General features: G+C 41.7%; 1 protein-coding gene and 1 pseudogene across 6 annotated transcripts in view; one reads left to right on the top strand and one right to left on the bottom strand.

Moving 5' to 3' along the window:
• Window positions 1–16,839, top strand: part of ASCC1 (activating signal cointegrator 1 complex subunit 1) — a 126,245-nt gene that overhangs the window by 18,817 nt on the left and 90,589 nt on the right. For all 6 annotated transcript variants that reach the window (XR_004245488.2, XM_032139518.2, XM_032139522.2 and 3 more), the window contains one exon: window positions 1,004–1,182. Coding sequence is in view for 5 of the 6 variants with exons in the window: in XM_032139518.2 (XP_031995409.1) it covers window positions 1,004–1,182 (179 nt within the window). In the remaining variant the exon portion in view is untranslated. The remainder of the gene's footprint in view (window positions 1–1,003; window positions 1,183–16,839) is intronic.
• Window positions 7,612–11,251, bottom strand: LOC116478193 (large ribosomal subunit protein eL15-like; annotated as a pseudogene).

Raw genomic sequence — 16,839 nt, 5'->3', positions numbered from 1 at the left:
ATTTGTGGGTTATATGGTAAGTCTATGTTCAACTTTCTTTCTTTCTTTCTTTCTTTCTTTCTTTCTTTCTTTCTTTCTTTATTTATTTATTTATTTTGAGACAGAGTCTAGCTGTGTTGCCCATGCTGGAGTGCAGTGGCATGATCTCAGTTCACTGGAACCTCCACCTTGCTGGTTCAAGCCATTGTTGTGCCTCAGCCTCCCAAGTAGCTGGGATTACAGGCATGTGACACCACACCTAGCTAATTTTTGTATTTTTAGTAGAGGGGGTTTTGCCATATTGGCCAGGCTGGTCTTGAACTCCTGACCTCAAGTGATCTGCCCACCTCAGCCTCCCACAGTGTTGGGATTACAGGCGTGAGCCACTGCGCCCAGCCATGTTCAACTTTTTAAGGAATTACCAAACTTTTTCATAGTGACTACATCATTTTACATTCCTACCAGCAGGGGTTTGCTTTGTAGTATTTGAATTCATTTTTCTACTTTATAAGCTGTCTTAAGGATATCTTATTATTATTTTTTTTTGAGACGGAGTCTCGCTCTGTCGCCCAGGCTGGGGTGCAGTAGCGCGATCTTGGCTCACTGCAAGCTCCACCTCCCAGGTTCACTCCATCTGTGCCTCACCCTTCTGAGTAGCTGGGACTGCAGGTGCCCGCCACCAGGCTGGCTAATTTTTTGTATTTTTAGTAGAGATGGGGTTTCACCGTGTTAGCCAGGATGGTCTCGATCTCCTGACCTCGTGATCCACCCGTCTCGGCCTCCCAAAGTGCTGGGATTACAGGAATGAGCCACCGTGCCTGGCCAAGGATATTCTATTTTTAAGCCTCATTCTGCTTACATTGAATTAATTAGCAGTTTTCTTACATTTATTATTGTCCCCTGTTTAGATTCATATACTCATTCAGAACTGCTTTAGCTCCTCAGAGGTGACAGTATCAAGAGGTCCTGTTTTATAAGCATTTGGGGGTCCTTGAGCAGTTTACCCTTTCTTCTTTGTTTACAGTAATCACTGGCCAGCATCGAAATGGTGTAATTTCAGCCCGAACACGGATTGATGTTCTTTTGGACACTTTTAGAAGAAAGCAGCCCTTCACTCACTTCCTTGCCTTTTTCCTCAATGAAGTTGAGGTTCAGGAAGGATTCCTGAGATTCCAGGAGGAAGTACTGGCGAAGTGCTCCATGGTAAGTGCAAACAAAACAGGAAGGTTAAGAAAAAAGTTAAATATAAAAAGAATACAAAAATGGTTCATAAACAGTAGGGAGTTGTAAACTTCTTCCCCCACTAAAAAAGATAACTATTTCTTATGGCTTCTTATATTGAACTGAAGAAAAAAGTGTATGGACATATCAGCTCATAAGTTTCTATATATTACAGAAATGTCTTTAAAAAATTTTAACACATATCGGGCCAGGCGCAGTGGCTCATGCCTGTAATCCCAGCACTTTGGGAGGCCGAGGTAGGCATATCACTTGAGGTCAGGAATTCGAGACCAGCCTGGCCAACATGGTGAAACCCCGTCTCTACTAAAAATACAAAAAAAATTAGCTGGGCATGGTGGTGTGTGCCTGTAATCCCAGCTACTTGGGAGGCTGAGGCAGGAGAATTGCTTGAACCTGGGAGATGGTAGTTGCAGTGAGCCAAGATCGTGCCACTGCACTCCAGCCTGGGAGACAGAGTGAGATGCTGTCTCAAAAAAAAAAAAAAAAAAAAAAAAATTAAGACACAAAAGTTTCATCCTAATAGACACACTATTCTGCATCTTTTGGGTGGTAATATTAATGAGATGCCATTATCTGTAGATCTTCTGACTTTGGGCAGTCATGGCTCATTTGGGATTAGTAACTAAACGACAAATTTGCATGTAGAACTGCCATACTTAGATAACAGTGAAATGCTTGTGACTAGGATAATAGCAGATAATTCAGATTAGAAAACAAGTTTTAAACTCATTTTGGATATCAATTAGTTGATTTTAAAAAATGTATATTGATTCAAAAAAGTATGAAAGCAATATGTTTATTATAGAAAATTTAGAAAATACAGAAAAGATTAATAAAAAATCATCCATAATTCCACTACTGAGAGATGCTCTTACATCATTACTATATATGTGTGTGTATCAATGTGTCTGTACACTCACATACTTTTTTTTTTTTTGAGACAGCGTTTCACTCTTGTTGCCCAGGCTGGAGTGCAATGGCTTGATCTTGGCTCACCACAACCTCTGTCTTTCGGGTTCAAGCAATTCTCCTGCCTCAGCCTCCCGAGTAGCTGGGATTACAGGATGCGCCACTATACCTGGCTAATTTTGTATTTTCAGTAGAGACAGGGTTTCTTGATGTTGGTCAGGCTGGTCAGTCTCGAACTCCTGACCTCAGGTGATCTGCCTGCCTCAGCCTCCCAAAGTGCTAGGATTACAAGTGTGAGTAACTACGCCTGGCCCACTCACATACATTTTAAAAATAAAATTTAGGCTGGGCGTGGTGACTCAGGCCTGTAATCCCAGCACTTTGGTAGGCCGAGACGGGCAGATCACCTGAGGTCAAGAGTTCGAGACCGACCAGCCTGACCAACATGGAGAAACCCCGTCTCTACTGAAAATACAAAATTAGTTCGGCATGGTGGCACATGCCTGTAATCCCAGCTACTTGGGAGGCTGAGGCAGGAGAATCACTTGTACCTGGGAGGCGGAGGTTACAGTGAGCCCAGATCGCAGCATTGCACGCCAGCCTGGGGAAGAAGAGTAAAAACCCGTCTCAAAAAAAATAAATAAATAAATAAAATAAAATTTAGCTTATATATAATCTTATATTCTAGTTTCTTTGAAAGCGTAATCATTCTACCATGAACACTGTTTTGTCATTGAAGAAAGACCTAAATCTTGGCTGGCATGTTGGTTCATGCTTCTAATCGCAACACTTTGTGGAGGGCTGAGGCAGACAGATTGCTTGAGCTCAAGAGTTTGAGACCAACTTGGGTAACATAGCAGCAAAACCCTGTCTCTACAAAAAATACAAAAATTATCCAGGCATGATGGTGTGTGCTTGTAGTTACAGTCACTTGGGAGCTGAGGTGGGAGAATGGCTTGAGCCTAGGAGGTGGAGGTGTCAGTGAACTGAGATTGTATTATTGCACTCCAGCCTGGGCAGTGGAGCCAGACCCTGTCTCAAAAAAAAAAAAAAAAAAAAAAAACCCACAGCAAAAAACACACAAAACCTAAAAAACCCACAAAACCTACTTCGTGAGAACAAGTAGGAAATTATAGCAGTGATGACTAAAATAACATAATCTGGGCCGGGTGTGGTGGCTCACACCTGTAATACCAGCACTTTGGGAGGCCGAGACAGGTGGATCACCTGAGGTCAGGAGTTTGAGACCAGCCTGACCAACATGGAGAAACCCCATCTCTGCTAAAAATACAAAATTATCCGGGCTTGGTGGCGCATGCCTGTAATCCTAGCTACTCAAGAGGCTGAGGCAGGAGAATCGCTTGAACCTGGGAGGCGGAGGTTGCGGTGAGCCGAGATTGCACCTTTGCCCTCCAGCCTGGGCAACAAGAGCGAAACTCTTCTCAAAAACAAAAAACAAACAAAAACAAAACAAAACAAAAATCTGATTTCATTAACTGTTCAGGTAATTTGGTTTTGTAATGGCTACTTACTGTTCTATTATATGGATATGTAATTAACTTTAATTTCTATTTTGTTATGAGTATGCTGAATACATTTTTCTGCACTAGTGGATTATTTTACTTAAGTTCCTGGAAGTGAAAAAACAGTATATGTGGATGTGTGAATTTTTCAACATGTATAGACATCCAGATTACCTTCAGGAAATCTTATAGCACTTTATGCTCCAAACTAGAGTTTTCTTTAGGTTTCCTTTCCCACTTTTGCTAGTACTGGATGTTATCATTCTTTTAAGGTTTTTGGTTTTTTTTTTTTTTTTGTATTTCAGTTGACAAAAAAATACTGTCTCATTGCTTTACTGTTTATTTATTCAATTATTTGTGAGATAAAGTATTTTCTTGTACTTAACTCTGTTTATTCATGTCTTGGCCCATTTTTCTTTGGGAGTGTTCTTTTTAAAAATTTATTTGTAGGAGCATCATATATATTAAGAAAATCAGGCCAGGTGCTGTGGCTCAGGCCCGTAATCCCAGCACTTTGGGAGGCCGAGGCGGGCAGATCACGAGGTCAGGAGATCAAGACCATCCTGGCTAACATGGTGAAACCCCGTCTCTACTAAAAATACAAAAAAAAAAATTAGCCGGGCGTGGTGGCGGGCGCCTGTAGCCCCAGCTACTTGCGAGGCTGAGGCAGGAGAGTGACCTGAACCCGGGAGGTGGAGCTTGCAGCGAGCAGAGATCGCGCCACTGCACTCCGACCTGGGCGACAGTGCTGTCTCAAAAAAAAAAAAATCAGTATTATTTCATAATTTACATTTAGCTTTTTAGTTAATTTAGAATATGTTTTGATATACAGTAAGAGGTAAGACTAACTTTTTAAACCCCTATTTAACCAATTATCCTCTGAATTAAATTTTTTCAATTTTATCTTCAAAATTATTATAATTAAAATGGACTTTCTTGGAGTATACATGTCTATGAATTCTAAAACGTGTTTAGATTTCTGTAACTACCACAACAATTAGGATACAGAACAGTTCCACCCCAAAAACTCCCTCATGCTCTCCCTTTATAGTCATCTCTTCCTCACCCACGACCCCTGGCAGTCACTGAGCTTTTCTTCACCGTAGTTTTATCGTGTGTGTGTGGTTCGTGTGTGTGTGTGTTTTGTTTATTATTTCTAGTTCTGTCTTTTTGAGAATGTCATATAGATGGAATCATACAGTAGGTAACTGGCTTCTTTCATTCAGCATAGTGCTTTTGAGATTCATCCAAGTTGTGTGTGTCTCAGGAGTTTGTTCCTTACTATTTCTGGGTCATATCCTACTGTGCTACAATTTGTTTCTCCTTTCACCCATTGGAGGACACTTGGGTTTTTGCAGTTTTTGGCAATTATGATTAGAACTGCTGTAAACATTTGTGTACGGGTTTTTGTGTGAACATAAGTTTTCATTTCTTTACAGTAAAATACCCCGGAATGGGGTTGCTGTGATGTATGGTAGGTGTATATTTAACTTTATAAAACACTGCCAAACCGTTTTTCAGAATGCATGTACTGTTTTGCATTCCCAACAGCAATTTATGAGAATTCCAGTTGTTCTCCATCCTCACTAGCATTTGATATTATCACTATTTGTTATTTTTGCTATTCTAGTAGCTGTGTAGTGACATCTTATTGTGATTTTGATTTACATTTCTTTAATGGCTAATGATGTTGAACATTTTTTCATGTGCTTTTTTTTGCCATCCTTATATTATCTTTGGTGAGGTGTCTGTTCATGTCTTTTGCCTGTTTTACAATGGGGTTGTTTGGCGGGGGGCAGGGCCCCATGCCTGTAATCCCAGCAGTTTGGGAGATGGAGGTGGGTGGATCACTTGAGGCCAGGAGTTTGAGACGAGCCTTGCCAACAGGGTGAAATCCCATCTCTACTAAAAATACAAAAATTAGCCAGGCAGAGTGGTGTACATCTGTAATCCCAGCTACTCAGGAGGCTGAAGCCCGAGAATCACTGGAACCAGGAGATGGAGGTTGCAGTGAGCCAGGATGGTGCCACTGCACTCTAGCGTGGGTGACAGAGTGAGACCGCCTCAACAAGCAACAACAATTGGGTTGTTCTCTTTTCTTTCTTTCTTTTTTTTTTTTTGAGATGGAGTCTCGCCCTGTCACTCAGGCTGGAGTTCTACGGCTCAATCTTGGCTCACTGCAACCTTCGCCTCCTGGGTTCAAGCGATTCTTCTGGCACAGCCTCCCGAGTAGCTGGGATTACAGGCATGCATCACCATGTCCGGCTAATTTTTTGTATCTTTAGTAGAGACGGGGTTTCACCGTATTGGCCAGGCTGGTCTTGAACTCCTGACCTCGTGATCCACCTGCCTCGGCCTCCCAAAGTGCTGGGATTACAGGCGTGAGCCACTGCGCCCGGCCAGATTGTTTTCTTATCGTTGAGTTTTTAGGGTTCTTTATATATATTGTTGATACAAGTCCTTTTGAGGATATGTGATTTTCAGATACTTTCTCCTTATCTGTAGCTTCTCTTTTTATTCTCTTATTCATGTCTTTTGTAGAGCAAAAGTTTTAAATTTTGATAAAGTCCAGTTTATTGATTTTTTTTTAATGGGTTGTACTCTTGATGTTATGTCTAAAAAATCTTTTCCTGGCCAGTGTGGTGGTTCACGCCTGTGATCCTAGCACTTTGAGAGGCCAAGGTGGGTGGATCACTTGAGGTCAGGAGTTCGAGACCAGCCTGGCCAGCATGGTGAAACCTCCATCTCTACTAAAAATACAAAAAATTAGCCGGGCATGGTGGCGGGCACCTGTAATCCCAGCTACTAGGGAGGCTGAGGCAGGAGAATTGCTTGAACCTGGGAGGCGGAGGTTGCAGTGAGCTGAGATCATGCCATTGTACTCTAGCCTGGGCAACCAGTGAAATTCCATCTCAAAAAAAAGTAAATTTTTTTTCCTAACCCTCAAATATGAAGGTTTTCTTTTAGAATGTTTATAGTTTTGGTTTTTTATATTTAGATCTATGATTCAGTTAATTTTTTTGTACAAGATGCAATATTTAGGTCAAGATTCATTTTTTTACATATGTATGTCCATGCTCTGCTTTTTTTTCTTTTAAATAATTTATTTTAAACCTATTATACCACATAGTATGTTTTATACACTGACATATAACTCCCTAATAAGATAAAGCAAAGACAAAAATGTTTATCTTATTAGAAACAAGATACACCAGCCAGGCGCGGTGGCTCACGCCTGTAATCCCAGCACTTTGGGAGGCCGAGGTGGGTGGATCACGAGGTCAGGGGTTTGAGACCAGCCTGACCAACATGGGGAAACCTCGTCTCTACTAAAAATACAAAAAAATTAGCTGGGCATGGTGGCGGGTGCCTGTAATCCCAGCTACTCGGGAGGCTGAGGCAGGAGAATCACTTGAACCCGGGAGGCAGAGGTAGCAGTGAGCCGAGATCGCGCCACTGCACTCCAGCCTGGGCGACAGAGCGAGACTCTGTCTCAAAAAAAAAAAAAAAAAAAAAGGAAACAAGATACACCACCACTTACTGTCTTCACACATTATTGCACTTTAACTTCCTTTTTTTTTGAGACGGCGTCTTGCTCTGTCGCCCAGGCTGGAGTGCAATGGTGCGATCTCAGCTCACTGCAACCTCCACCTCCCAGGTTGAAGCCATTCTCCTGCCTCAGCCTCCCGAGTAGCTGGGACTACAGGCGCCTGCCACCACGCCCAGCGAATTTTTATACTTTTGATAGAGATGGGGTTTCACCATGTTGGCCAGGATGGTCTCGATCTCTTGACCTCGTGATCCATCTGCCTCGGCCCCCCAAAGTGCTGGGATTACAGGTGTGAGCCACCGTGCCCGGCCTTCACTTTAACTTTCTTAATTTGACAAAGCGCTCATTAAATAATTTGCAGACTAGCTTTAACGGACAACACCTGTAAGCAGACATGACTGTCTTAAATTAGCGGTAACGGTGGAGCTGGAGAGTATTGCGCCTTCTCCAAGCTGCCCGGCGAGAACCACCAATAGTGTGGTGGAACTTATGGCCCTTTCCAAGGCCGCGGCTCTTTCGGCCTGCAGATGTCAGCCCACGCATCTCCCTGTGCTTGTGGACTGGTTTGGTGATCCACTGGGTGTCAGGATTTCTTCTGATAGCTTTATGGAATGGATCAACAAGGATAACCTCAAAAAATTTGTATGTGGAATCTTCACCAATCCAATATTTAAGTCATAGATCTAAATACAAATTCAGGACTCTCAGAACTCCACAGTGGTGTCCAGCTCACTCCTCTGAAACAGACTGAAGGCTTCAGGTAAACTTTAGCTGGTTAACACCACGATGGATAGGCTTGCCGTAAGTTGCACCCTTAGGAACTGGGTGTTTTCGGCCACCACAGCGAACACGAATCCTATATATAATGTAACCTTGCTTGGTCTTGCAGCCCAGTTGGTGTGCTTTATCAGGCTGGGTGGGGTGGGGAGCCCTGTGGAGGGCAGAGAGCTGGCGGTACTGCCAGCAGTGGACCCTCAGAAGAAAGCACATGACATCAGACTGTTTCTTTCTCCATAGCTCCTGGATATACTTGTATGCACTTATCTTGGCTTACCTGATGGCTGCCGCCAGACAGAAAGGCTGTGCTTTCTTAATCTTGTAGTGAAGACAGAAATAAAAGCATTTGGAATAAAATAGAACAATGGTTAATATCTTTGGTTCTTTTTTTTTTTTTTTTTTTTGAGACGCAGTTTCGCTTTTGTTGCCCAGGCAGGAATGCAGTGGTGCGATCTCGACTTACTGCAACCTCCGCCTCCCGGATTCAAGCCATTCTCCTGCCTCAACCTCTCAAGTAGCTGGGATTACAGGCATGCGCCACCACGCCCAGCTAATTTTGTAGTTTTAATAGAGACAGGGTTTCTCCATATTGATCAGACTGGTCTCAAACTCCCGACCTCAGGTGATCCACCTGTCTCGGCCTCCCAAAGTGCTAGGATTACAGGTGTGAGCCACCCCACCTGAACAGTATCTTTGGTTCTTCAGACACATGGACTTAGTTCTGATTTTGAGTTCTTCAGTCTGTGTGGACTTGGACAAATGAACTTCTCCAAATATTTTTTTATTTTTATTTTTATTTTTTTTGAGATGGAGTCTTAAACTGTTTCCCAGGCTGGAGTGCAGTGGCTCGATCTCTTCTTACTGCAAGCTCCGCCTCCCGGGTTCGCGCCATTCTCCTGCCTCAGCCTCCCGAGTAGCTGGGACCACAGGCGCCCGTCACCATGCCTGGCTAATTTTTTGTATTTTTAGTACAGACAGGGTTTCACCATGTTAGCCAGGATGGTCTCAATCTCCTGACCTCGTGATCCACTCGCCTCGGCCTCCCAAAGTGCTGGGATTACAGGCGTGAACCACTGCGCCCGGCCTAACTTCTCCAAATCTTTATAGCCTACTTGGGAGGGTTGTAGGAAGGATTAAATGAGATGACACGCTGGATGAGGTAGTTTAGGCCTTCTAATCTCAGCACTTTGGGAGGCCGAGGCTGGAGGATTGCTTGAGCCCAGGAGTTCAAGACTGCCCTGGGCAATTTAGGGAGACCCTGTCTCTACAGCAAATAAAAAATTAGGTCGGAGTGGTGGCACATATCTGTAGTTTTAACTACTCGGGAGGCTGAGGTGGGAGGATGCTTGAGCCCAGGAGGTCAAGCCTGTAGTGAGCCATGATTGGCACTACCAGCCTGGATGACAGAGTGAGACCCTGTCTCAAAATAAATATATGAGATGACATAAAGAACTCAGCATGGTACTTGATGCATAATAAGCATTTAATAAATGGTAGCTGCTACTCCTATACTTTACTGCCAGTTAAAGTTGTTAGTATTATTTGGAGTGTGAAGAGTAGATAAAGGGTAGCTTTGAAAGTTGTGGCAAAGTGAAAATGTTTTGGGTGAAAACTTTTACAAGATCCTTTCTTCTTTCTTTCCTTCCTTACTTCCCTTCCCTTTCCCTTTCTCCTTTTCCTTTTCCTTTCCTTTTTTCGATCAGGTCCATATTGCTAAAGGTAGTCTTAGGTGTTAGAATACAGTGAGAGATGGATATGCAGTGTTAGAAGTGTTAGAAACCAGGTCAGGCGTGGTGGCTCACGCCTGTAATCCCAGCACTTTGGGAGGCTGAGGCGGGTGGATCACTTGAGGTCAGGAGTTCGAGACAAGCCTGGCTGAAATAGTGAAACCCTGTCTCTACCAAAATTACAAAAATTAGCTGGGCATGGTGGTGTGCACCTGTAATCCGAACTACTTGGGAGGCTGAGGCAGGAGAATTGCTTGAACCCAGAAGGTAGAGGCTGCAGTGAGCCAAGATCATGCCACTGCACTCCAGCCTGACAGAGCGAGACTGTCTCAAAAAAAAAAAAAAAAAAAAAAAAGAAGTGTTAGAAACCAAGTACTTTTGTGGCGTAGGGGGTGAGAATGAGTAAAATTGCTTATTTATGAAGAGGGCTATGAAGGTGAATAGATTCAGATTGGGCACATACAACACATCCGAGAGATGGCCTGAGCTTAGTGTAGAATTGTAAAACCAATTTTTTTTTTCTTTTTTTTGAGACAGACTCGCACTCTTGTCGCCCAGGCTGAAGTGTAGTGGTTTGATCTCGGCTCACTGCAAGCTCTGCCTCCTGGGTTCAAGCGATTCTCCTGCCTTAGCCTCTCAAGTAGCTGGGACTACAGATGCCCACTACCTCTAACTGTAAAAAGTCAGTTTTAATGAGTTTAATCAGCCACACCTGGTTGATTTTTGTATTTGTAAAACCAGTTTTTTTGTTTTGTTTTTGAGACGGAGTCTCGCTCTGTCACCTGGGCTGGAGTGCGGTGGCGCGATCTCGGCTCACCGCAAGCTCTGCCTTCCGGGTTCGCGCCATTCTCCTGCCTCAGCCTCCCAAGTAGCTGGGACTACAGGCGCCCACCACCACGCCTGGCTAATTTTTTATATTTTTAGTAGAGACAGGGTTTCACCGTGTTAGCCATGATGGTCTCGATCTCCTGACCTTGTGATCCACCCACCTCGGCGTCCCAAAGTGCTGGGATTACAGGCATGAGCCACCGCACCCGGCCTTGTAAAGCCAGTTTTTAAGTGACTAACTTTGCATTTATGTGCTTAAATAAGGCCATCTCTATGAGGAAAATACATATATGTGGATGTTAATATCACTGAACCGTCAGAAAATAATTTTTCTCCTTAACATTTCATAACAAGATGACTTCGTTCTTAGTGGGAATGGAGGGTGGGGTAGGAGATCAGGAATGCTGAGGTTTCAGTATAGCCCAGTACTGTTTTGGGGAGTGGGGGCTGGTAAGTTTTGAAATTATTTTACCTGGTAAATGCAAACTAGTTGAAGCTCAGTCATTGTATATATTCTTTGGAATGATACAAATACCAGGTATGAGACAAGCAGATGTGTAATAAGCTAGTCTTTTTTTTTTTTTTTTTCTGGGCATGTGCATGCGCGTCCGCTTTCTTGCTTTTCTTTTTTGGCTGCTGACATGACTGACAGGGAACAAACATTGGAATTACTGCTTTAATTTGGCCAGAACGAGCTTGTTCGCTGTGAACGTCATGCTGGCCTTAATCAGTCCAAAGGACTTCCTTCCTGCTTTCAGGGAGAGTGCATATTAACATAGTCTCTTTTCTGTCTTCAAATCAGGCCCTGATAACAGCTGGAAATAAGCACAGCATTAAAGAGGAAATCAGTTTGGGAGCATTATCTAGATTATATGGAAGAGATTTTTAGTAAGTTTCATTCTGATGTTAGAATGACACGAAGATGGCTGTGAAAGCCTGTAGGCACTTTCCAGTAGTACTCTGCATTTATTACCTCAATTTACGTGAGTTCTCTTCTACAAGGTTTGAAGAGCAAATACCTGTTCACTGAGATAGCAGTTGTTTTCTGAGAGACTGTAGGGTTTTCATTTCTTTTGGCTCCTCTGAAACTCATTTGTCATCTCTGAGAGTTTCCTCATCTCTAAAATAGGGATGATCTCAACATTCCCTTGCTTCATAGCATAAGAAAAAGATAGCATCTCTTGGTACAAAATCTCTTGGCTCATAAATTTTTTGAATACACATATATATTTGTAATATATGCTTATTCTCCAGGTGCAGTGGTGGGCACCCCAGCTACTCAGGAGGCTGAGGCAAGGAGGATAGCTTGAGCCCAGGAGTTCAGCCTGGGCAATGTAGTAAGACATCGTCTCTACAAAAAAAAAAAAAAAACAAACTTATATTCTTTTATATTATATTACTTTTTTAATTAATACATATGATATTTCAGGTCCATACATTAGAAGCTAACTCCCATTTTTAATTGCTGTGAAGTATTCTGTGAATGTACCTTAGTTTATTTAATCAATCCTCTATTGATGGAACATTAGAGGAAATTATTTTTATTAAGTAACACTGCAGTGAACATCTGTATATGCATCTTTTTCTCTTTGACTCCTGGTTTCTTTGGGATAAATTGTAAGGGTAGAATAACATGGGTTAAGGGAATGCAAACTTTAAATTTTTTCATAGTTTTTTTCCATTCTGTTTTAAAAGTCAGTTTTAATGAGTTATACTTTATATACAACATTATAATGCACTTGTTTTAAGAATATGGCTTGATGAGTTTTGATAAAGGTATACACCAGTGTAATAACCATCACAAACAAGATATTGAATGTTTATATCACCCTCCAATATTTCTTTCCTCTGCAGTTGATCCCCACTCCCTCCCCTCTCATCTCCTACCACTGATTCCAGGCAACCACTAATCTATTTTGTGTTGCTATTTGGTTTCCCTTTTCTAGAATTTTATATGAATGGAATTATATGATATATAGTCTTTTGTGTGACTTTTTTTGGTTCAATATTAAAATTTTTGAGAGTCAGTCGTGTGTTATAGGAATTTGCTGCTTTTTATTGTTGAGTGGTATTTCTTTGCATGAATGTATCACTTTATCCATTCAACCCTGATAGATGTTTGGATGGTTTATAGCTGGAGATTTCTTTATCTATTCAACCCTGATAGATGTTTGGATGGTTTCTAGTCTTTGGCTATTATAAATTTGTGCATAAATCTTTGTGTTCAGTATATGTTTTTATACCTCTTGGGTAAATACTTAGTAGTGTAATTGTTGGATTATGTGCAGGTGTATGTTTAGTTTTATAGGAAGCTGTCAGATCTTTTCCCAAGATGGTTGTACCTCTTTTACACTGCCACAAATGATGTGTGAGAGTTTAGGTTGCTCCACATTCTTACCAACACTTAGTGGTGTCTATCTTATTTTAATTTAACAATCTCTAGTAGGCATCTCATCATGGTAGCTCATTGTGGTTTTTATGTACATTTCCATCATGGCTGATGCTGCGAAGCATCTTTTCATGTGCTCATTGGCCATTTGTATAGCTGCCTTTGTGAAGTACCTATTCAAATATTTTGTCTATTTTTGTTGTTGTTGATGGTATTTTAGCTTTTCTCTTTATGGTGAAATATACGTAACATAAAATTTACCATTTTAACCTTTTTTAAAAAGTGCATGATATTGCTTATTTAAAATTTTTTTGTTTCTTATTATTGTGTTATAAAAATTCTTTTTTTTTTTTTTGAGACAGAGTCTTGCTCTGTCACCCAGGCTGAAGTGCAGTGATCTTGGCTCACTGCAACCTCTATATCCATACTGATTTTGTATCTACTTGTTCTTTTAATTTCTGAGAGAGGAGTGTTGAAATCTCCACCTATAACTGTGGATTCATCTATTTCTCTTTTCCGTTCTACCAGTTTTTTCCACACCTTCTTGATAAGATTCTTTTATAATTATGAAATATCCTTCTCTATTCCTGATAATATTCCTTGTTCTGATCTACTTTTTTGATGTTAATATAACTATTCTAACTTTCTTTTGATTAGTGTTTACACTATATATCTATTTTAACATATTTGTATCTTTATATTCAAAACAGGTTTCTTTTTAGACAGCATATAGTTAGGTATTGTTTCTTATTTTCAAATTGCAGTCTGACATCTCTACCTTTTAACTGGAGTAGATAGAACATTTACGTTTAATGTAATTCTAGCTATGGGTGAGTTTAAATCTACCATCTTATTCCTTGTTTCTCTTTGTCTCTTTATTTTTTTTTGGTCTTCTTTGTTCTTTTTTGTTTGTTTCTGTTTGTCTCTTCTTTGTACCCCTTTTTTTTTGGATTGAGGGTTTTATTTATTTATTTATTTTTTGAGACGGAGTCTCGCTCTGTTACCCAGGCTGAAGTGCAGTGGTGCAGTCTCGGCTCGCTGCAACCTCCGCCTCCTGGGTTCAAGCGATTCTCTTGTCTCGGCCTCCCAAGTAGCTGGTACTACAGGTGCATGCCACCACACTTGGCTAATTTTTGTATTTTTAGTAGAGATGGGGTTTCACCATGTTGGCCAGGCTGGTCTCCAACTCCTGACTTCAGGTGATCTGCCCTCCTCAGCCTCCCAAAGTGCTGGGATTACAGGCGTGAGCCACCATGCCCAGCCTAACATTTCTTACAGATTTGCGGGAAATAATTTCTCTCAGGTTTTATTTGTTTGAAAAATTTTTTAATTCACCTTCTTTTTTGAAAGATTTTTACTGATTATGGAATTCTAAGTAGTTTATTCTTCTAGGACTGTGAACATATAATTCCACTGTCTTCTGGCGTTTATAGTTCTTTTATTTTATTTTTTATTAAAAAACTTTTTTTGAGGCATGATCTCACTCAGATACTCAGGCTGGAGTGCAGTGGTGCAATCTCGCCTTACTGCAACCTCCACCTCCTGGGCTCAAGCAATCCTCCTGCCTTAGCCTCCAGAGTAGCTGGTACTATAAGTGTGTACAACCATGCCCAGCTAATTTTTGTAGAGATGGGGGTTTGCTGTGTTGCCCAGGCTGGTCTCAAACTTCTCTGGGCTCAAGCGATCCAACTGCTTCAGCCTCCCAAAGTGCTGGGATGACAGGTGTGAACCACTATACCTGGCCAGGTATAGTTTCTAATAAGAAATTTGTTGTTGCCTGGGCTCAGTGGCTCATGCCTGTCATCCCAGTACTTTGGGAGGCTGAGGTGGGTGGATCACCTGAGGTCGGGAGTTCGAGACCAGGCTGGCCAACATGGGGAAACCCCGTCTCTACAAAAATACAAAAATTAGCCCTGCATGGTGGCCGGTGCCTGTAATCCCAGCTACTCAGGAGGCTGAGGCAGGGAGAATCGCTTGAACTTAGGAGGTGGAGGTTGCAGTGAGCTGAGATTGCACCACTGCACTCTAGCCGGGGCAACAGAGTGAGACTCTGTCTCAAAAAAAAAAAAAAAAAGAAATTTTTTGTCATTCTTATCTGGCAGCCTTTTTTTTTATTGGAAATAATTTCAGTGTAGAAAAATTTGTGTAAAGATAGTATAAGGAATATACCATAAGAAAGTATAAGCTTTAATGGCATATGATCTAATACTGTCCTTTATAATATATTCCCCCCTCAGTACAAGATCCAGGGTAAGGTCAGGCATTGCATTTAGTTTTTTGTTTCTCTCTCTCTCTTTTTTTTTCTTGTAGAGACAGGGTCTTGCTATGTTGACCAGGTTGGTCTCAAGCTCCGGGCCTCAAGTGATCCTCTGGCCTTAGCCTCCCAAAGTGTTGGAATTATAGATGTGAGCCACCATACCCAGCTTAGTTTTTATGTCTCTTCAACCTCTTTTAGCAGGAACATTTTCATACCGTTTCTGAATTTTATGTTATTTACATAATTGAAGAATACTACAGTCCTCTTTAGACTTTTTTCCTTCTGTATATTTATCCCATATAGTATCTAGCCTTTTTGTTGTTGTTGTTAAGAGTGCATTCTTTTTTTTTTTTTTTCGAGATGGAGTCTCTCTGTCGCCAGGCTGGAGTGCAATGGCGAGATCTCAGCTCACTGCAACCTCTACCTCCCAGATTCAAGTGATTCTCCTGCCTCAGCCTCCCAGGTAGCTGGGACTACAGGCGCATGCCACCATGTCCAGCTAATTTTTGTATTTTTAGTAGAGATGGGGTTTCACCATGTTGACCAGGGTGGTCTTGATCTTTTGACCTTGTGATCCGCCCGCCTTGGCCTCCCAAAGTGCTGGGATTACAGGAGTGAGCCACCATGGCCGGCCAAGAGAGCATTCTTTTCTTTTTTTTTTTAGACAGGGTCTCATGTTGTCACCCAGGCTGGAGTTCAGTGGCACTATCTTGGCTCACTGCAACTTCCACCTCCCAGGCTCAGGCGATCTTCCTGCCTCAGCCTCTTGAGTAGCTGGGACTACAGGCATGTGCCACCATTCCCGACTAATTTTTTGTATTTTTGGTAGAGATGGGATTTCACTATGTTGTCCAGGCTGGTCTCAAACTCCTGAGTTCAAGTGATCCACCCACCTTGGCCTCCCAAAGTGCTGGGATTACAGGTGTGAGCTGCCAGCCCCAAGAGCATTCTTTATTTTGTGTTTTTCTTATGTTTCCTCTTGTTTAGCTTTAAGTTACACTTTCTCCGTCAGAGTACTCTATCGATAATGTTATGTCCTCAGGCTGTCACATCTAGGAGTGTGTAATCTGTGTCTGCCTTACATAGGTGATGTTATACTTGAATCAAAATGCTACTCAATTTCTCCTAAGTGTAATGACTGTATTTTGTTTTTGTCTTGCAACTAATAAGCAATCTGCAGGGAGATACTTAAAGACCATGCAAATATCCTGTTCCTCCTTAACATCTCTCCCTGGGTTCTGTATCCATTGATGATTCTTGCTTGATCCAATCTTTTACCATGATGGTTGCAAAATGATCATTTTCCAACTCTAAAGCATGCTCTCCGCATTTAGTAGTTAGCTTTCTACACCCTACTGTAAGCAGGAGACCTACCTTCTCCCCTTACTTCATAATTTATCTATTTATTATTGGTATAGTTTTAAGAATTTTTCTTTTTTCAAGGACTTACAAGTTACTATTGTGCTTAATTATTTTGGTCATTTAAAAAATTATCTCAGATTGTCCCAGGGTCCTCTCAAACCTTTTCTGGGGATGTGTCTTCCTTGGGCCTGTGCATGTGCCTTTTATTTTTTTATTAAACGAAAATTTTAAAGACAGGGTATCACTCTGTCATCTAGGCTGGAGTGCAGTGGTACATTCATGGCTCACTGTAGCCT

Source organism: Hylobates moloch, unplaced genomic scaffold (genome assembly GCF_009828535.3).
Source record: "Hylobates moloch isolate HMO894 unplaced genomic scaffold, HMol_V3 SCAFFOLD_3, whole genome shotgun sequence".
Classification (NCBI taxonomy): domain Eukaryota; kingdom Metazoa; phylum Chordata; class Mammalia; order Primates; family Hylobatidae; genus Hylobates; species Hylobates moloch.
Note: the sequence above shows the minus strand (reverse complement) of the source record. Positions and strands in the feature narration are given on the sequence as shown.